The 20520-nt window shown below is 34.7% G+C and overlaps 2 protein-coding genes across 2 annotated transcripts in view; one reads left to right on the forward strand and one right to left on the reverse strand.

The window, feature by feature from the left end:
* LOC143252292 (uncharacterized) overlaps positions 1 to 20520 on the forward strand; it is a 42722-nt gene that overhangs the window by 17488 nt on the left and 4714 nt on the right. The window contains exons 2-5 of the mRNA XM_076504204.1: positions 2615 to 2743; positions 14717 to 14763; positions 19040 to 19147; positions 19827 to 19971. Coding sequence (XP_076360319.1) covers positions 2615 to 2743; positions 14717 to 14763; positions 19040 to 19147; positions 19827 to 19971 — 429 coding nt within the window. The remainder of the gene's footprint in view (positions 1 to 2614; positions 2744 to 14716; positions 14764 to 19039; positions 19148 to 19826; positions 19972 to 20520) is intronic.
* Positions 19791 to 20520, reverse strand: part of LOC143252293 (N-acetylated-alpha-linked acidic dipeptidase 2-like) — a 50959-nt gene continuing 50229 nt past the window's right edge. The window contains exon 19 of the mRNA XM_076504205.1: positions 19791 to 19953. The gene's annotated coding sequence lies outside the window, so the exon portion shown is untranslated. The remainder of the gene's footprint in view (positions 19954 to 20520) is intronic.

Below are 20520 nucleotides of genomic sequence, written 5' to 3' on the forward strand. Positions count from 1 at the left end.
GCAAATACATATTTTTATTGCTTCCAGTAACAGCTTGGGTTTGCTTTGTTATTTTTCTTTCGTGTTATGAAATCATACATATATATATATATATATCTTCTTCAGGTTTAACTATGCATTTATTTTTATATCCTAAATAGAGTTTTAAAATATAGGTGTCTAACAGGCGATAATGACTTTTACATGTATTTAGTTCATTCAGTTTTACCGAATTTCCCGAAAGTTGGTGACTGGTTTTATTAATACTCTGAGCATTTCTTATGATTTAACATAATTTTGATGCTATAAAAAACTAAGTTTTGAAATGGGTGGTTTTTTGTGTAGTTTTACAAGCTCAATACAGTTTGGTTCTTACTTTAATATCAAAGCGTTCATTTCAGACATACAAATACATTTTATTACTTAAGCTAACTTAAGTTAAGTAATGTGTCGACTTCTAAAGTACATTCAGATTTGGTCTTTCATCTGATACAGCAGTGACATGATAACTAAACTAAGTGAATAATAACATTAGGATCCAATTGTTAATTGCGGAGAACATTTTGGAAAACGTGAAAGGAAAAGTAACGCCCCCCAGTGACACAGCAGTAACTTTGATTTCTTATGACGCTAAAATTCGGATTTCGATATCCGCGGTGGGCACAGCACAGATAACCCGCTTCCGAGCTTTATATTTAACAATAACCAAACAAAAAATTAAGCGTCTATAACATTCTTGACCATTTAGTTACAGCTAAAAAGAAACAGTAGTTATTTTTTTAAAACTACTTTCGTGTCTCATTGGTACAACGGTATATCTGCAGCATTAAGAATGGGGTATCGATACATCTGGTAGCAGAAATATCTCATTGTGTATCTTTACATTTAATTTTAAGCAAACATATAAGACTAAATTATAATACCAAGAGTCATTCAGGTAACGTTTAAGGAAAATTAATATTATTCGCTAGATAATTCACTAAAAATATTTCTTCGAAAATAAAATGTAATGAAGCATTTGGAATGGTTGAGAAAAAATTTGTTTTGTCTACTGAAAAGTACTGACAGAAAAAGTTAGATGTAACGTATTGTATAATATTATACAGTATATTTTTATTGTATTATATTTTCAATGACACAGTTTGGTAAAACTGATTTTGTATTATAAGGTGAAATTATTTTTTATGCAAAATATGTGCTCCTGATCCAATATTAAACTTCATTTTACTGCGGGAAAAGCTTGATGTTTCAAATATATAGGATGTATTAGAACATTAACTTATTAAGGTTTGAGCTGTATAACTCTAATCATTTTACCAAAACAGGCCAGAAACATATTTTATTTCACAGGATATTCACAAACTCCTCGACACTTTGGGAGCCTTTCAAAGGCCCGGCATGGCCAAATGGTTAAGGCACTCGACTCGTTATGTGAGGGTCACGGGTTTGAATCTCCATCACACCAAACATGCTCACCTTTTCAACCATATTGGCGTTATAATGTGACGGTCATTCCCACTATTCGTCGGTAAAACTCAGCTCTTCATTTTTGTACATTTCATAGGTTGATAGTATCTACTATTTGGGGATTTTATTTGAGTAAAGTCGGCTATTTTAAAATATTGTAGATACATGTAGGATTTGTTTGTTTTTAAATATCGCGCAAAGCTACACGAAGGCTGTCTGCGCAAGCCGTTCCTAATTTTGTAGTGCAAGACTATAGGGAAGGCAGTTAGTCATCACAACCCACTGGCAACTCTTTAACCAACGAATAGTGGGATTGACCCTCACATTATAGCGCCTCCACGGCTAAAAAAAAAGGGGAATCTGTTTGGGATGACGGGAATTCAAACCCGTGACCCTTGGATTAGAAGTCGAGTACCTTAACCACGTGGTCATGCCAGGCGTACATGTAAGAACTTGTAAATACACATGTATCACGTGTTATTACGATTTTATTGCTGAGTTCCAGTAAGTTATTTCAAAAATGAGTGTGTGTGTATTTTTTCCTTATAGCAAAGCTACATCGGGCATTCTGCTGAGTCCACCGTGGGGAATCGAACCCTTGATTTTAGCGTTGTATATCTGTAGACTTACCGCTATACTAGCGGGGAACAATTTCAACACTCTTAACATAAGTGTAGACTGAACACTGTTAAAACATGAGCAGTTGTTTTTCTGTAACAAAAAAAAGGTACTTCACAACAAATGTTTCGTTGGTCCAAATGAAATTATAGTAAGCTAGAACAAATAACATTTGATATTATTATCCGAAGCAATATAAAAAAAAATATATCTGGATAATTACCTTCTCAATTGACCCTTAAAATAATACAGGTGTTTTTTTGTCTTCCAAGGAGGTTTCAACAATTTGCTGAACAACCAAGGTCGTTTTAGTATTTCTACTCATTCTTTTAGTTTCTCAAGTTTGCTAATAGATTCTTAACATGCAATTGTAGATTTCTAATGAAAATTAAATACTTCGGCTTTCACATTAAGATAGTGTGTCCTTTATACCCTCTAAGCCTAATATATAACAGAAAAAATAACAAGTGTTCAACAGAAATGAGTTTAAGTTCTAAAGATAAAAAATTGTTAATTTTGCTTTTAACAATTCGATTATTTTTTTTCACAGTTGATGGTCTCAACACTCATTCTCTTGGCACACAAGCGAAAAAACCAGGTGGAGCCAGTAAATACGCCTTTGATAACCCATATTTTGGTCAAGACGATGTTGAAGGATTGCCACGCGAGACTATGCAAGGTAAAACAAAAGTGTTTCTTAAAGTTTCCTGGCACACGCCCAAAGTTTGTACTTCTGCGACTTTCTGTTTCCTTCTTGAAATTTGTTCTTGACAAACATACGGACGAGAATATTTCGTAAAAAAATAATTTTAATTACAGAATAAGCTCAAAAAGAGAAAGTTAAATTTTTTTACACGAAATGTTCTGTCAGCTTCTATCCGTTTAAGCCCATTTATCTGTTTAAGCCATACAAAAATTTCACTTGCACATAAACAGGTTAGGTAAAAAAAATAGAACATTTTTATGATTTACTACATAAAGTAAATGAATATGATAAAATGGTAAATATTGTTTAATATGTGTTAAAATAAAAAAGTTACATTTTTTCCACGTCACTTGGTAATATCGTAAACATCATTCGTGTAGCTTTGCTCGAAATTAGAAACAAACATTTGGTGATGTTTATACACGCCTTGAACTTTTAAGTGCATTTTAATTTTCAGTCTGTTGTTTCGTAATTTTAAGTAATATGATTTACGTTTGATAGTTTATAATATTTTAACGGTCATTAAGTTTATTAAGCCTAGAAAGGCTAGGTGATTATGGCACTTGACTCGCGAGTTCGAATCCACGTCATCGCGCATGCTCGTCTTATATTGCTGTTGATTGGGCCAGCCACCCGAGTTTCAAAATTCTAAAGTTCACAATAGCACCAACCGACTGGCTAGAATCAAAGTCGAATGAGGGAGTTTAATAAAGTCTAAGTCTCAATAAACATTTATCTGTCATATATATACAATAATTAAAAATATTAACTATGGAAAAATCCTTTTACTTTTCGTTGTATTTGTTTGTGTGCGTTGTTATAAACTATCTCGAAATAAGAATATTTTTGATAAACTCGAGTCCTGTATGGCCAGTTGTTTAGAACGCTGACTCCTAATCTGAGGATCGCGAGTTCAAATCCCCGTCACGCCAAATGTGCTCGTCCTTTCAGCTGTATAGGCGTTATAAGTCACGATCAATTCCATTATTCATTGGTAAAAGAATAGGCCAGCAGTTGGCGGTGGATGGTAGTGACTAGCTGCCTTCTCTCTAGTTTCACAGTTTCATAGTAGGGACGGCTAGCGCTGATAGCCCTCGTGTAACTTAACGCCAAATTCAAAACAAAAAAAAAGGCCCTGCATGACCAGGTGGTTAAGGCACTCTACTCGTAATCTGAAGGTCACGGGTTCTAATCCTCGTCACACCAAACATGATCGCCCTTTCAGCCGTGGGGCGTCATAATGTGACGATCAATCCCACCATTCGTTGGTAAAAGAGTAGCCCAAGAGTTGGCGGTGGGTGATGATGACTAGCTGCCATCCCTCTAGTCTTACACTGCTAAATTAGGGACGGCTAGCGCAAATAGCCCTCGAGTAGCTTTGCGCGATTTCATAAAAACAAACAAAAACAAAATAAGTTTATAAACTCAAAGTTATAACTAAAGATGTAAGTTTTCGTGTTCGAAATATAACTTCATAGAAGTTTTGATACAAAAATTGGTATGCTGAGGGACATCAAAAATGAAAATAAATAAAACATGGGTATCGTATTGAAATTCCAAGCTGCACCAAAAAAGAAACTGTCCTCACATAGAGATAAACGAAACTCGCGTGACGAGCACATGCACACATGTATAAAACAAAACAACGACTCTCTATCTAAGTCACCTTGAACTCGTGATTTTAAGGTTGGAGAAACGTTAAATATACTGTAATTACAGCTTGACCCACGTTGTCTTCTTTAAGGTTCGTGGTTTTAAATTCATGATCTATAGAAAGTCTCGGCTTTCTCACGTGACCAAATTACATCAGCGGTATTCTAATTTAATAAATGCACTTCGCAAAAAAACCTCATGCATTCATTACGTGAAACATTTATTAAAAGTAAAATTCAACGTTCGAAGTTTGTAATTTTTCGTTATATTTTTCTTATGTTTTAACAATGTTGGCTTCAACTGTAGCTCTCAAATCAATTTCTGTTTCATTAAAATAAACAGAATTTTTGTGAGTACTAATAAAGTAGTGTTAACTGATAAATTTTTGGAGATTTTGTTTCTAAAAATGTAGATATCTCGTCAACAATCATATTATCAAAGTTTAGAAAACATAAATAGCTGCTTTTGTGTGTGTTTGTTTTCTGATAGGAAAGCCACACGGGGTTTTCTGCTGAATCCACCAAGGGGAATCGAACCCCCCTGATTTTAGCGTTGTAAAACTGTAAACTTACCGCTATACCAGCAGGTTGCCTTTGTGCACATGCATGTGAATGCTTGACACAATGGTTATATGTTAAAATATTTGCATTTTCTTGGTAATCACATATAACGTTATGAAACAATTGATTTTCTAAAAACCTTTAACCTATCAAGCTAAGTGTTTATTTGCTAAATGAATTCTTTTGTATTGGAATCAATGTTTGAAACTAGGGATGTTTTGTTGTGTTTTAGCCTACCGAAACTCTTTAAATACTTGGAACCTTGCATTAAAAAGGCTTCAGTGAATTAGACGATACAAAGAAAGAAGCGACATTTTATTTATTGGGCGTGTTTCGGCTTTATGAGATACAATCCAAATAATGTAATTTGTAATTGGAAAAATAAAGTTTGAAAATACTATAGTTTTTAGATTGAGATGGGGTAATTATAAACTCAGATTTTTAGAGCATATTTACAACTGGATGTGTGTGTTTTCTTATAGTAAAGCCACATCGGGCTACCTGCTGAGTCCATCGAGGGGAATGGAACCCCTGATTTTAGCGTTGGATATCTGTAGACTTACTATTGTACTAGCGGGGGCTACATCTTGGTATTTTTGTCGTTGTGTTTTTATCTTAATCTAGTGACACCTATAGGAATGTAACCAGTGGCTCAGCAGTAAGTCTAATGAATTACGATGATAACAGTTAGGTGTCGATACCTAGATTAATTAGAGCACAGATAGCCCAAACACCTAGATTTTGAGGAGCTATAAGAATCGCGTTGTATTACGAGAATAGCATGGTCTATGTTTGGTCTATGTCTCTGTAGATATAAATTCGTCGTTTTTCGTACGAGACTCACAATATCTGCACTGAACTGAGGCATATTTAAATAAACGAAGAGTAAAGATACTGGTTTTTGAATCATTTTAAAATCGATTTTGATTCGGTATAAAAACCTGACAGAGACATAGTATGCATTCATTATAAAGAAAGTATAACTTTTCAGTGGTTAAAGCACTTATTGTTAAACACATTTGTTGAAAAGAAATGGCCTTCACATCCAAAATACCTATACTCGAATTCTAGTAATAACCTTACGATCAGATCAAGGTATATTTTAATTAAAACAAGATGAAATTCTCAGTAGCCGCGGCAGTTGAAATTCTTTTTGGTAGAATGAGAATAAATTAATCTTTGAGACCTTGGGCATATTTTTAATACGTCAATCGAAAAGGTTTGACCTTCTGAGTCCATAGCTGTAACTAGATTTCAAACTGGTCAAGAGATGACAGAGTTATGAGTTACAAGTTTATATTTGAGAAAAACTAAAAACTCAAAGCCCTTCTATGTGGTATGCAGCGGCTAAAAATAAAAGTAGATTTGATACCAAATAAGGTTTATTTATAAAGCGTGCGTCTGAGATAAACAACATATAATTACCCTTGTTAGATTACATATATGAAATGCAGATTCTAACGAAAAAGTGGATTTACTACATTCAAAGATTTCAGACAGCTTTTCGTCAAGGTTATTTAAATTTCATAGAAAAAAATTACAATATTAGTTGCATTATGTTTCATATGAACAATGAGTTTTCCACTAGGTTATAGCAAAACAAAGGCTTAGGGATATAAATGTAAGAAATATAATATATAGAAATAGTGTAGTTACATAATGTGATCCTTATAAATTAAACAACTTTTAGCTGAATAAGTGCATGAGAAGCTAAACTATAACAAACAGTATATATAAGTGTTATATAAATGTTATAAAAAGGGAACAACAGCTGGCCCACTGCTGGTACTGAAACCCGGTTTTTTTCGGTGTTATAAGTCTTCAGACTTATCGTTAAGACAGTGGATGGCTGGAAAAAAAACACTTGGTCAGTTCCTTCAGATTTTGGCCCGGCATGGTCAAGCGTGTTAAGGCGTGCGACTCGTATTCTGAGGGTCGCGGGTTCGCATTCCCGTCGCGCCAAACATGCTCGCCTCCCAGCCGTGGGGGCGTTATAATGTGACGGTCAATCCCACTATTCGTTGGTAAAAGAGTAGCCCAAGAGTTGACAGTGGGTGGTGATGACTAGCTGTCTTCCCTCTAGTCTTATATTGCTAAATTAGGGACGGCTAGCACAAATAGCCCTCGAGTAGCTTTGTGCGAAATTCCAAAAAAAACAAACAAACATCCTTCAGATTTACACCATGGAAACTCGAGTGTTTCAAAACTGTATAAGTCGTACGTTATACAAAAAAAACAAACCTGATGTAAGTAGTAATCTAGTGTCTTTTATACAGGTGATGTATGAACGTTTGAGGTTGTGGTCACTTTAAGAAAATCTTAACCTCTTGCGAAGGAATGATATGGTGTAGTTTTTGCCAATGTTCGTAGTTTAGAGTAACTATTGCTGATTTTATACATTGAATGGAACAGAAAGGAATAGGTTTCCTTGAATCTTCTTTCGGTATTGCATTTTTGTAGTTACTAGAATCTTGCTTCTTGAAATTGAACTAATCGTTGGACTGATGTTTTGGGTACTTAAACTCTGTTGTTGGTATTCAAATTGTCAATTTCACCAACAGGTTCGTACAGTTCTAAAGGACGGAATGTTTCTCAAATAAAAAATCAGTCGTCTAATTCGTGGAGACCATCAATTCACGTTAACAAAGAACAGATTTCGCGTCACTAAAGCGTTAAGGAGCGTTAGGAGAGGATTCCACGACAACACATTTCAGGGACTTGCCTGGTTTCTCCCTCAAATCAAATATTACTTCAGATTTCTTCATGATTTTTGGGTTGGTATAAGGTACAACCAAGTGAAATTAATATGAAAGTTCACCCCCCCTTCTGTTAACAGCTTATTTTTTACTAGAATGTAAAACTGTCTCATGTGTTTCCTGTTGACCGATTTTTTAAGGGTAGCTGTTAGTTTAAAGTATAACACATAACTCAAAGCTCACAGGTCGCTTAGTGACTTCAAAGTTCCCTTCTTTTTTCTCAGGAAATTAGCCATGACATCCCGCATGGATGAAGCAGCCTAAACTCAATGAGTGATTTGCAAGATTTATTGAAAACATCTGTAATTAAATAAATGATTATATAATGGTTACTCATGGTACTATTCTTAAAATCCAAGCTGCTGGTTGTTATTAGAATATTTTAATGAAAATTTGATGGAAGTTTGTAATACATTATGTAAACCATTCTAAATGGCTGTTTCATAATTCAAAGATGAGGTCAATGAATTTGAAAATCTGGGTTTAGGAACAACTCGCCGTTCTAATGAAACACGTTTTTTAAAAGATATGGAAAAATGTGAGAACAATTAGTTCAACTCGTCACCCAAAGATGGACCCTTTTGTTTCGTTTAGAGAAATCACCATTTCATTTATTTGTTGTTAAGCACAAAACCATACAATAAACTATTTGTGTTCTGCCCACAACGGTTATTACAATCAAGATTTTAGGGTTCTACGCCTTCAGGCTTTTTCCTGAGCTCTTGGAGTGCAAGACACTATTCAACTCATAATAACTGTTATCGAGAATTACTATTTCAACTCATGAAAAAGGGCATGTGCTACAGTTATTTCTAAAAAAAGTGACCACTGTTAAACTTTTCATCAGTGGAATGTATAACATAAAGCCTTCATAAACTGCGTTCTAAGTTATGTTCTGGGCACTGGTTAAACGCGAAAAAACTCATTTTAAGATTGTTTTGTTTGTTTGTTCGCGCAAAGCTACTCAAGGGCTTTCTGCGCCAGCCGTTCCTAATTTAGCAGTGTAAGACGAGAGAGAAGGCAGCTAGTCACCACCATCCACTGCCAACTCTTGGGCTACTCTTTTACCAACGAATAGTGGGATTGACCGTTACATTATAATGCCTCCACAGCTGAAAGGGTAAGCATGTTTGATGTGAGGGGGATTCAAACCCGCGACTCTCAGATTACAAGTCGACTGCTTTAACCACCTGGCTATGCCAGGCCAAACCCAAGAACTAGCGGTGGGTGGTGATGACTGTCTGCCTTCTTTGTAGTCTTAAACTGCTAAACTAGGGACGGCTAGCGCAGATAGTCCTGGTGTAGCTTTGCGCAAAATTCAACTCCCCAAAAAATGTTATTTTACAAAGTGTAAAAGAGATATATATACCCAGCTTTTGCCCCCCACTAGCACAGCAGTATGTCTGCGGACTTACACCACTAGAAACTTTATGCTTGACTATAAATAAACAAACAAGTACATTTATTTTTTTATATACTGAATCAGTTATTTCACTGTTAAAAGTTTTGTAACGTAAGCGTTTTGGATATTTTCTGCGCAAGTTTTTGGCAGGTTTTGAATTTGTTTTAGTCACGACTTTCCTATTGTTTTAATATAAGTTTCTGAAACGTTTTGGAAGTTATGTTTTTGTAGAACATTTTATTTCATTTATAAGGAGTATATTTCCATGACTTATGCACAGTGTTAACCAAAGTGTCATGTACAAGATCGTTCGAAATTTCTAACAGATTATAGTTAATGTATATTTTCTAATCTTCTTAGAAAATCTATCTTTTCTTTGGAAACTAAAAATACATTCTATACCAAGAGGTTTCACTTTTTCTGCGAAGCTTCCTTACGTGGTACCAACTGAGGAAAATTTGTTGAAGAAATGAGACGTCTTGATATAGAATTTAGTTTTAGTTGTCCCCGAGAAGCTGGTATTATCTGAGGAAGCTTCAGTTCAAGAAGTGAAACGTTTTGTTGTAGGATTTAATTTTAGCTGTCCGTGAGAAGCTGGTACTAGCGGAAGAAGCTTTATTCAAGAAGGGAAAGGGTTTGTAAAAGGATGTATTTGTAGTTGTCCTCGAGAAACTGGAACGAGCTGAGGAAGCTTTATTCAATAAGTGAAACATTTTGTTATAGGATTTATTTTTAGTTGTTCGCGAGAAACTGGAACTAGCTGAGAAACCTTTATTCAACATATAAAACGTCTGGTTTACAATGTATTTTCAATTTTTCTGCAGTCTTTTCAGAAAAAACGTTTTAACTTAATTCTCGTAATTTGTGGTGTTCCAGTAATTTCTTTGCACAAACAATCGAAAGTCCCAGTATAAGAAAGGTTGATAAACTTCATATGTCAGGTCACTGACACGTTGAGGTATTAAGTTGATGTAAAGTAGTTAAAAATGATAGAAATTAACATTCTAAAAGAGTTGTTCAATTTTCACAAATATTAACGTTCACATAATCATGACCTTTAAGCTGTTTTAAAATAATTCCTCTGGATATCTTTGTCTTATGATGGTAATTTATATAACCTGAACAGTTCAATGAAACGTTGTATTTTTTATAGATAGATAGTAGATACCGTACATGCAGATTAGGACTAGTTTTTTGGGCTTGTTTTTGGTTTAAAAGCCCGACATAAAAGCGACAGACAAAAACGCAAGTGATGGAGTTCTTGACTTTTGGCAGCAGCTACAATTAGATGTGATAAAAACCAACTACACTTACTGAACACTCACCATTTAAAAATCACTGTTTTTCTTTAAATAAGCTATCACATAATCTCGTACACTTCTGTGGTTATTAGCTTTTCAAGTATCCAGAAAATCCGCATAAAAAACAAAATATCCATATAATTTTCCAAATTCCTCATTGCCTCCAAACTTAGAAATATAAATGAAAACTTTTTTGATCATTTAGCTTCGAGTATGGGCGATTCAATACATATTTTCGTGGAGAATGTTGCTGGTGATCTTCAAAAGAACTCGTATTAGCTATCATCATACTGCTGTAGATGGAAGTGGTTACAACATAATTATGAGCAACCACAGTCGTCCCGAACCAATGCCAAAAGTCAACCACCGGCTGTTCTCTGACTTTTTGTTTGTTTGTTTAGAACTAAGCACAAAGCTACACAATGGGCTATCTGTGCTCTGCCCACCATGGGTATCGCAAACCGGTTTCTAGCGGTGCGAGTCGTAGACATGCCGCTGTGCCACTAGGGAGCTTTTCTGACTGACCTGTTAAATTATTCGCATTTAGAATATACGGCTGCCAATTACAAAAACAAAAAGACATAAAATAGCATTGGCAGCATTAGAAGCTGAAATAACATCTATATTCACTCTTCTTTCAACGAAATATTTTGAGAAATGTCTTGCTTTGGAAAAACTCCTACGAGATAAAATATCTTTACGTTTCTAATGAATTGTTAAAGAAAGTTTTATGCGCTAAAAGGTTTTTTCACAAACGAATAACCAAAATATATTTTTAGACCAAATATCTTTGAGAATTTTCGGAGGTAACATTCCTTCCACTCTGACTGTGACTTGGTATTAATTTATTGATGGTTTACAGTTTATCACCCTCGTCGTATCTCCAAATGATTTCTTTTATTTCGGAATATTATGCATTCATGTGGGTGTTTTCTTTCGCTAAGTTATCCTTATCACAAATACGTAAATGAATTTGTCATCGGTTATATGATTTATTAAGTATCGAAAATTTTCATTAGGACAGAAGAGTTGTTTCACAGTCAAGTAAAATAGATATTAATACCAAATTTCCTATCATCCTTGATTTATAAAGCAAGCCAAAAATTAAATTATATTCTAATTCGGAATTTTAGAGACAAAAAAAGCTACGTCATATATATAAAAAAATGTTTCCATATATGACATGTCAAATTCTAATTTAATGTTCACTTGTAATGGCTCCCCGCTAGTCCAACGGTAAGTGTACCAGTTTACAACGCTAAAATCAGGGGTTTGATTCCCTTTGGTTAGCTCAGCAGATAACCTGATGTGGCTTTGCTACAAGAAAACACACACACTTGTAATGGCTCTTCATTTACGAAAGGAATTAGAACCTAAATTGTTTGTTTTTTATTTTCGCGCAAAGTCACACGAGGGCTATCTGCGCTAGCCGTCCCTAATTTAGCAGTGTAAGACTAGAGGGAAGGCAGTTAGTCATCACCACACACCGCCAACTCTTGAGATAATCTTTTACCAACGAATAGTGGAATTGACCATTACATTTTTAACGCCCCACGGTTGAAAGGGCGAGCATGTTTGTTGTGACGGGGCGTTCGAACCCGCGACCATCAAATTACGAGTTGAGCATCCCACCCACTTGGCCATTCCGAGCCACACCTAAAACTGAATCGTGTTATGAGTTCCAGGAGAAACCTCTTTAACACAACTATAGATATGTCCATCCGACGTTATGTATTCTTAAATAATTTTAATTGTCACTAGAAGCTACTATCGTCCTACTGTCAGTGACGTTAATCAAATGTAAAGTTATTTTAAAATAAGGTAAGCTTTCCAATTCCCTTTAGTCTCTGAATTTTTACTTCGGAACAAGTTTTTGTATAGGATACAAAATACAAGCTCTAATTATTTTACATCATTGCGCCTGTGTTGTTTTTTTAATTATAGAATATAGTTTTTTATCTGAATTCTGATGATTCTGAATATTTTGAAATCAGAAGAAAAAAAGAATAAATTTTTTATTTAACTTAACATTACATTACGTAGCTTGGTTGTGATATAAGTAGCAGTTGGTAAGTCAGGCTATGTCCGGTTTGAAGGGTCCGACGTTCGAGATGTCGTACCGCTGAAAACGTTCCGCATTCTTATCCTTAGGTGTGTTAGTCAATCACGTTTGGCACTTCACAAAATCAGGACCCGGCATGACCAGGTGGTTAAGGCACTCGACTCGTTATCTGAGGGCCGCGGGTTTGAATCTCAGTCGCAACAAACATAATCGCCCTTTCAGCCGTGGGAGCCTTATAAACTGACGATCTATCCCACTATTCATTGGTAAAGAGTTGCCCAAGTAGCTGCCTTCCCTCTAGTCTTACACTGCTAGCGCAGATAGTCTTGGTGTAGCTTTGCGCGAAATTCAAAAACAAACAAACAAATAAAAAAGTCAGACAGGTGCTTCAGCTTGTCTTTATCCCTTCTGGTCAGTAGTTCAAAGTTAGGACAGACGATTGCATAGAAGGTGCCGTTTATATTAAATTATGAATGTGTCCCTTATATATAACATAAATATATATATATATACATATAAAACTTAGCTTTGGTTCTTTCAATAGTTGAAATGTTGAAATCGTTCTTTGATCATGAATGAAATATTTGTAAAGTAAATGTTATCAGATTGCTATAATCGGAATATATATCAATTATAAAGACAACTATACTTTTGAATAAAAATATGAAAACGTAGCTATTTCGGAAACATTGTTTTAAATATCTTGCTCTTCTAAGCGAAACAAATTATTAAAAGTATTCTTGTAAAATTTAGATGTTTGATTTAAATATGAAAAAATGTATAATTATTAAACTTCAAAGCAATACTGTCCTATAGTCATTCAAAACAAACCTGACTTCCTTAAGTAACAAATAAGTGGTAATGATTATTGCGTTTGTTTCACAAAGATGATTTATAATAATAATAAATTATCACAAAATTTTGCTCTTGTTTTACAATTAATTATTTCATACAATTAGTCTATTAAACCATTCTTATCATTTTCTTAAACCTTTTCAAGTTTTACACTGAGAAAACTTGTTGATTTATTAGAAAATTTCAATGGTTACAAACAACACACCCGATCATATATATCCATTTTCTAAATCATAGATAAATAGAAAAATACAACATACGTAGTGGCTTGCACAAGTTAAAGGTTTAAAGATACCGTATTTAAACCTCGATAAAAAAATCAATGTGATATACGTTGTATCAAAACGATTTTGGAGCTTATCCACGTTATTAAAGTTCATGCCTCCCCATCCACTCATGCTCTGTTTGACGATCTTACATATTAAAAAAAAAGCTGCAGTGTTCCTTTGTAATTAACTCATGTCCAAAGCATATCACCCGTCCCACTTTCTTTCCATAAGCCATTTAATGTACAAGGAGGATGGATTCCATTTGGCAGTCTGATCTTAAAGAAATCTATACATGTTGCACCTGACGAGTGGTGTATCTTCATATAGATTATCATGAATACTCGTTTCATTCTTCAGTTGCTTAAGACTCGCAACAGTTGAATATATATGTTGTTGAAGCATCTTGAGTACACGTGAAATGTGTCACTTTTCGAAATATATATTCTTGATTATATTGCAAACTGTTGGACCTTTGGATCATGGAAGACCTTTGCCAGATTTTTATGTTTGTGAATTTTCACCTATTGTAAGACGATGCAGGTCTTTTTTATGGATGGTCTTGGAAACACAAGCTGATCCACAGTCATTCGTTTTATAACGCAAATAAATACAAGAGATATTCTCTTCATAAAAATTCTAAATAAACAAATATTTATGATCTGAGAATACGAATATTTTGCATCATAAAAAGTTGTTACATGTCTTTCCCAAAACTGACCCACGGCCAGTGACATCACAGTATAAAACATTTAATACTGATATCGTTCACTCCACCACTATTTAAAATCGGCTATGATTGTCACGTGCCTTGCTGATTTACATACGCAAATCGTGTAAATATAGAACATAGTAAACTCAACCCTCTGTAAAACACACATACGCATACAATACGTATATTACAATCTCATGCAAACACACACACTCATGTATATATGCATAATTTCACTGCGTGCTGTAAGGTAGAACATAACTTTTAACACAATAATTGTAGAATTATAAGTTCTGACATTTCAAGCTAAAAAATAAATGGTTTTCAAGTAAGGTATGATAATCTAAACACTTTTTTTTTTTTTTTTTTTTTTTAACAGACCAGACTCCAACGGGGTTAGTGTCCGACAGAGGCCGCAATACCAAGGTCAGTAAAACCGAGATATCTAGTAACCCTTCATTGATGGGAATTTCCCAGGTACGGGTAAAGTGAATCCTTACATGAAACAAAATTCTAAAGACACGTGCAATCTCGTTGGTGACAACCAAACATTCTAATGAAATAAATAAGTAACAGATAACACACTTATGTATATATTATAGGTGTAAGGGTGTAATAAAATTATAAAATATTACTTAAAACAGAACTACACAAGGTCAAACGAACATCCTACGATAAATAAAATGATTTGTGAGTAATAAAAGAAACAATGAATCTTTATATAAAGAGGTAACAATGATAAATTCAAGAACACAGAAACAAATCAAAATAACATAAGAACAGAATATAATTCCTCAAGAACTGCAGGACTAGTTTTATGAATAACACTTGATGAATGATTTAGCTGTTTGCACTTTGAATGTGTATTAAAGGCTAGAGCATAGAAATACACTTTGATGTTTTACTGTTTTATGCAAAATAAAAGGTTCCTCCCAGTGGGACAACGATATGTCTGTGGATTTGCAACGTTAGAATCCAGGTTTCGATACTTGTGGTGGGTAGAGCACAAATGGGCTATTGTGTAGCTTTGTGTTTAATTACACTGCGCAACAACGTTTTTGCTTCTTGAACACTGTTTGGTGTTCCTTATAGATTTTTGGCTGCTGATCACGAAAATCACATCCAAATTTGCCCATCACGTACCGTTTCATCAAAATCTTCAGTTTTGCTACAATGGAAAAACGATATCAGGGCAACTGGAATCCGTCAATGCTTGCTGACTACTGTTGGACACTGCAACGTGATGCACCGGACATTGAATACAAACGAAAATCAGGAGCAAAACAATTTTAATTATGTTGAACTTAATAGCGTATAAGAAACATAAACGTAATTAAATACGTTATTGCCGGTAAACAGTTAACTGTCTATTTCTCAGAGTTCCTACGTGATGAAGCAAAATCAAAACTATATTTGTGCATACCCACCAGGTACCTGTCACAATCAGCAAAACTTTTCAGGAAGCAAAACTTTAAAAAAAAATTGTTGTGCAGTGTTACAAACAAACAAAAAATTACGGCTTCCTTCATTGTCTTTTGAGAAACATAAAACTAAGAAAAGAAGTTGTCTTGTAGAAGTTAACATTAATATCGATAATTGAATGTGATCTACAAGCAAGCACCATTGTTATCAAATCACTTCCTTCCTGTAGTTCTCGTTCAACTATTAAATCTATCTGAAGACTAACCAGTGAAAAACATCCAGACGATGTGGAACGCATGAGAGACATGAAAACAACTCTCTAAATAATATTTTTATTGCAGGAATTGAACAATAATATTTTAAGACGTTGCTTCAACAGTTACTCTTCAGTTTATCTGAATCTGTTGTTATCAGTGTTGAGAAATTGTTATTCTCAAATGTGCAAGTACATTACAAGCATTTTCTATTGTATTTGGCAAGTTTTCCTATATCAGTTTTAAAACTAATTATATAAAGGTGCTCAAAGAAATAACGTTTGCTTATCAACATATGCAATATATTTAGGTAACACTTTTCCGGTGGCTGAACTGTACATCAGCGTGGCTTATAACGTTAAAAATTGGGTCTCGATACCCACGGTGGGCAGAGCACAAATGGGTTATTGTGCGCCGTTTGTGGTTAATAACATCATCAGTACAAAAAGTAATTTATATAAATAACTGTCATTCTTGATTGTAAAACAGTGTGAATTTCGCACAGGTTTCAAGTATTGGAATATTGGGGTTGATACAAATCATTAGGAATTTGAAAGCATCTTTCAGTGCCAATAATTACATGTTTACGTATTGTACTTATTTTGAATTAACGAAAGTCTGATGTATCTTTAAAGGTAAATTTTACAGAAAAAGAAAACTTTGCAGTCAAAAGAACTACTCATACTGATTAATTTTGCAGGTTCATATTTTTTATAAAAAATATGTGCTAATAAATGAAACACAGAACTTGGTGCAGAAAGAGCCCTTTCCGAGCGGCAATCCGAATGTTTTAGTTTTTACGTTTGCCGCTAGGAAAAGTACTGTGACGTAATGGTTGCCAAACAAACCGCCAACACCAGCGCGTTGAATGTAAATAAACATGGCCAGTGCATACGGAGAAACAGTGGCAGAGTTTGTTTTGACTTTGTGTTCTGAACAGTGTCGAGTAGCACCATATCAATTCGAACCTACTCTGAACGAACCTAGAACAGTTACTTTTGACACAGATCTGACAAGTTCTAGTGATGAGAACAGTTCCACGAGCGAGAGTAGCGGAGCTGTGAGTGATACTGATAGCGCTCAGGGCGGTCTCGAGTCGGTCATACCTCCAGTGGAAGAACGGTAAGCCTAAGTCATGACAACAAATATAGTCTGTAGTATTTCACGTGCAATTTTAATCATCTCGAAACCTGTCTGGTGTTTATAAATTATTGGTATCACAGACTGGGTTTTATTTGTTTATACTTTGCCGACTATGGTAACTAATACTCGACCCTTCCACAATCATTGTACCGGGTATTTATGACTCGTAACAAAATGAATTTCAATTATATGTCATAATTCTGTTTATAAAATCAAACTAGATGTAGCAGTCTGAATAGTTAATATAATATTTACCATAAATGTATAATTTATATGACATATTCCATATGTTTGTGCAAGGTGTAGGTGTGGTTTATGCGAGCAGATGCCAACCAGGAGAGCGTTTGTTGTCGCTCATACGACAAGGTGTAAAACCGATTAAAAGATTAAGAGTGCATTATCCAGACTCGAGGCTTTGATGAAAATTGCCTGAATATCGATGTCTTGGAAGCATCATACTATGAATTTGTTGACTTGAATGGTCCCTTCCGTGATGAGGAGCCAAGTCACGAGTGTATATTTTTCAAAATGCAGTTAAACCTAAAATAGTATATTTGAGTTTAACCTACAATTAAAGATACTGTTTATCCAAAACTATGATCCTACTTGAAACCCACGGAATCCAAAACAGTGGTATCCGACACAAAACATGAGCTTTCAAAGTGATCTTTACAATGCTTTGCACGGTGTAAAGGAGTCCAGTTCTTCCTATTGACCATCCGCAACCACTGTCGCCATGTTGCCGGTTCCTTCTCCTTGCACGGAAACGAAAAGAAGCTTTTGCCCGATTCCAAACCATTTTTACAACCATAAGCAATGCAGTAAACCATGTTATCATAAAACAAACATAAAGTAGCAATATCAAGACAAAAATAGTCTCACAAAGTATGTAATCCGAAAAAAGCACCGATAGATTTACATAAAGCACCAGCACTGAAAAAAACAAAATGGTCAGCGCGCAACGAAGCGTGTTTGGCAACTATTACGTCATAGTTGTAAAACGTTACGGAAACAGCCGAACAACCGAGAGGAACTTGAGTTTGAGGACCCGCATATTTTGTTTCATTTTTTACTCAAAACCTAAAGAGCTTAAAGATATGGCAACCACGCAGGAATTATACCTAACCAAAGTACAGTTTCTAAGACAATTATTAAATTTGTTAAAAATTCACCTTTAAAAAATAACATGAAGTTTAGCTTTCGTAAAATCTCTCAGTCCAAAAGAGAATAGAAGAAATGAGCTTGCAAACAGAGTGTGGTACCTCATGAAAGATCAACGAATTATTTCAGAAAAACGCACTTTTATTATATCCTTCCAAATAAGTCTGGTATATTTTTTCCTCAAAATTATCTAGCCTCTAGTAGCACAGCGGTATATTTGTGTACTTATACAGCTATAAATCGAGTTTCGATACCCATGATGAGCATAACACAGGTAGCTCTTTGTGTAGCTCTCAGTTTAATAACACACAACAAGATATTTCTCCAATGCTGTAGCGACTAAGTCATAAGATTCTTCCCCATGTAGAAACTATGTGCAATTAAACTCAAATAATATATATATATATAGTAATGTTTAAATACAACATTAACTTCGCTCCTTGAAGTTCTAATTAAGAGAGCAAACTATACAGCACTACTAAATAGCTTAATGTACCCTGTTCAGTAGTATTTATAAATATCTTAACCACCAGCTGATATCCGGTTGATTGAAATGAACAGAACAACAGGCTGGAAATCTAAATGCTAAGACGTGTTCTAATAAAAGACACACGATATCTGATCACGTTGTTTACTATTTTATAATGCACTGAATTCTGCGCTAACCGAAGTGGAGATGCACACTGAATACACAGTGGCCTCTATGTTGGCTTTATTTGCAGGACGGCTTTGCCTCTTCAAATGTGTTGAAGACCAGAATATCCAAGTCAAACCAGTTTCCCAGCATTCCTAAACAACCAAGAGCTGTTGACGATACCTGTGTTGGACTGGTATGTATTTATATTTTTATTTGGTCCCCATACGTTACTGTGAGATCTGTATGTATGTAAACCAATATTTCATCTTTCATCATCGTGTAAAGTCCTTATTAATGTGCATTGTTTAAATATAATACATTTTTCTTAAAAATACATATAATTTTGTTCATCACGTCGATTTTAGGGTAACGATTACAATAAAACCGAAATACTTCAAGGCAAGCATCCGTGTTTTATGTATTTACTTTGGTATTTTCCACGTATTTTTAAATTGACTCTTTGGTTCAAAGGCCCGACATGGCCAGGTTGTTAGAGCGTTCGATTCGTGATCTGAGATTCGCTGATTCGAATCCCTGTCACACCAAACATGCTCGCCCTTTCAGCCGTGGGGGCGTTATAATGTGACGGTCAATCCCACTATTCGTTGACAAAAGAGTAGCCCAAGAGTTGGCGGTGGGTGGTGATGACTAGCTGCCTTCCCTCTAGTCTTACACTGCTAAATTAGGGACGGCTAGCGCAGATAGCCCTCGAGTAGCTTTGCGCGAAATTCGAAAACAAACAAAGGAGCAGTCTGCTTCAAAATCTTCAGTGATACATCAACTTGTGTAATTATTTTTATTTCTAATATTTTTATAAAAAACAATTGACAATATATATGTAGTTTTATTTTATTTTCCAAAACCTTGTACAGGAGTTGGAGCGAGTTCTTGTACCATTGCGAGGGTATGACTTCACGGGCCTAGGTTTTAATATCTGCGGGAACATGAGAGATGGAATATTTGTAAAAGATATTCTTAATAGAGGTCCTGCAAACGAATCTGGAAAAATCAAAGCAGGTAAGATATTTTAGTCGCCAAATGTATTTTCATATATAAATTAAAACTGTAGAAAGTGGAATATAAAAATATGTCAACTGGACATACGAAGGTCATTTAGTTTAAACGTTGACGAATTATTTCTCTAACAACTATAATGAGTTTAATTACTTTTTAAAGAGATTTTTTATACGTTTATATTTCATCACATTATGACCGTGTCCGTTTAACATTCACTTTAGATTTTCAAAAAATATATAACTTGATTTCGTAACAGATAGAACCGAATACAGTGATACTATTTTTATTCGAGAAAAATTTAGACTATTACAAGAAAAGTCCTTTTAGGTGTGACATTACAGGGAGACCAAAAAGTGAGGTGTTTTTTTTCAAATACATGAGCAATAATAAATAAGCACACAATTGTTTAGCACAACCGAAACTTTCAAATGCGAATTATTTTATCGTTTAGGATATCGAATTTTCAACATAAAGTTTATTTATTTCAAACACTTATCTTTCTTAATACTGTTGTAAATGTTAAAATAACAGAAAGTAATAAATTTGACT

Source organism: Tachypleus tridentatus, chromosome 6, assembly GCF_004210375.1.
Source record: "Tachypleus tridentatus isolate NWPU-2018 chromosome 6, ASM421037v1, whole genome shotgun sequence".
Taxonomy (NCBI): domain Eukaryota; kingdom Metazoa; phylum Arthropoda; class Merostomata; order Xiphosura; family Limulidae; genus Tachypleus; species Tachypleus tridentatus.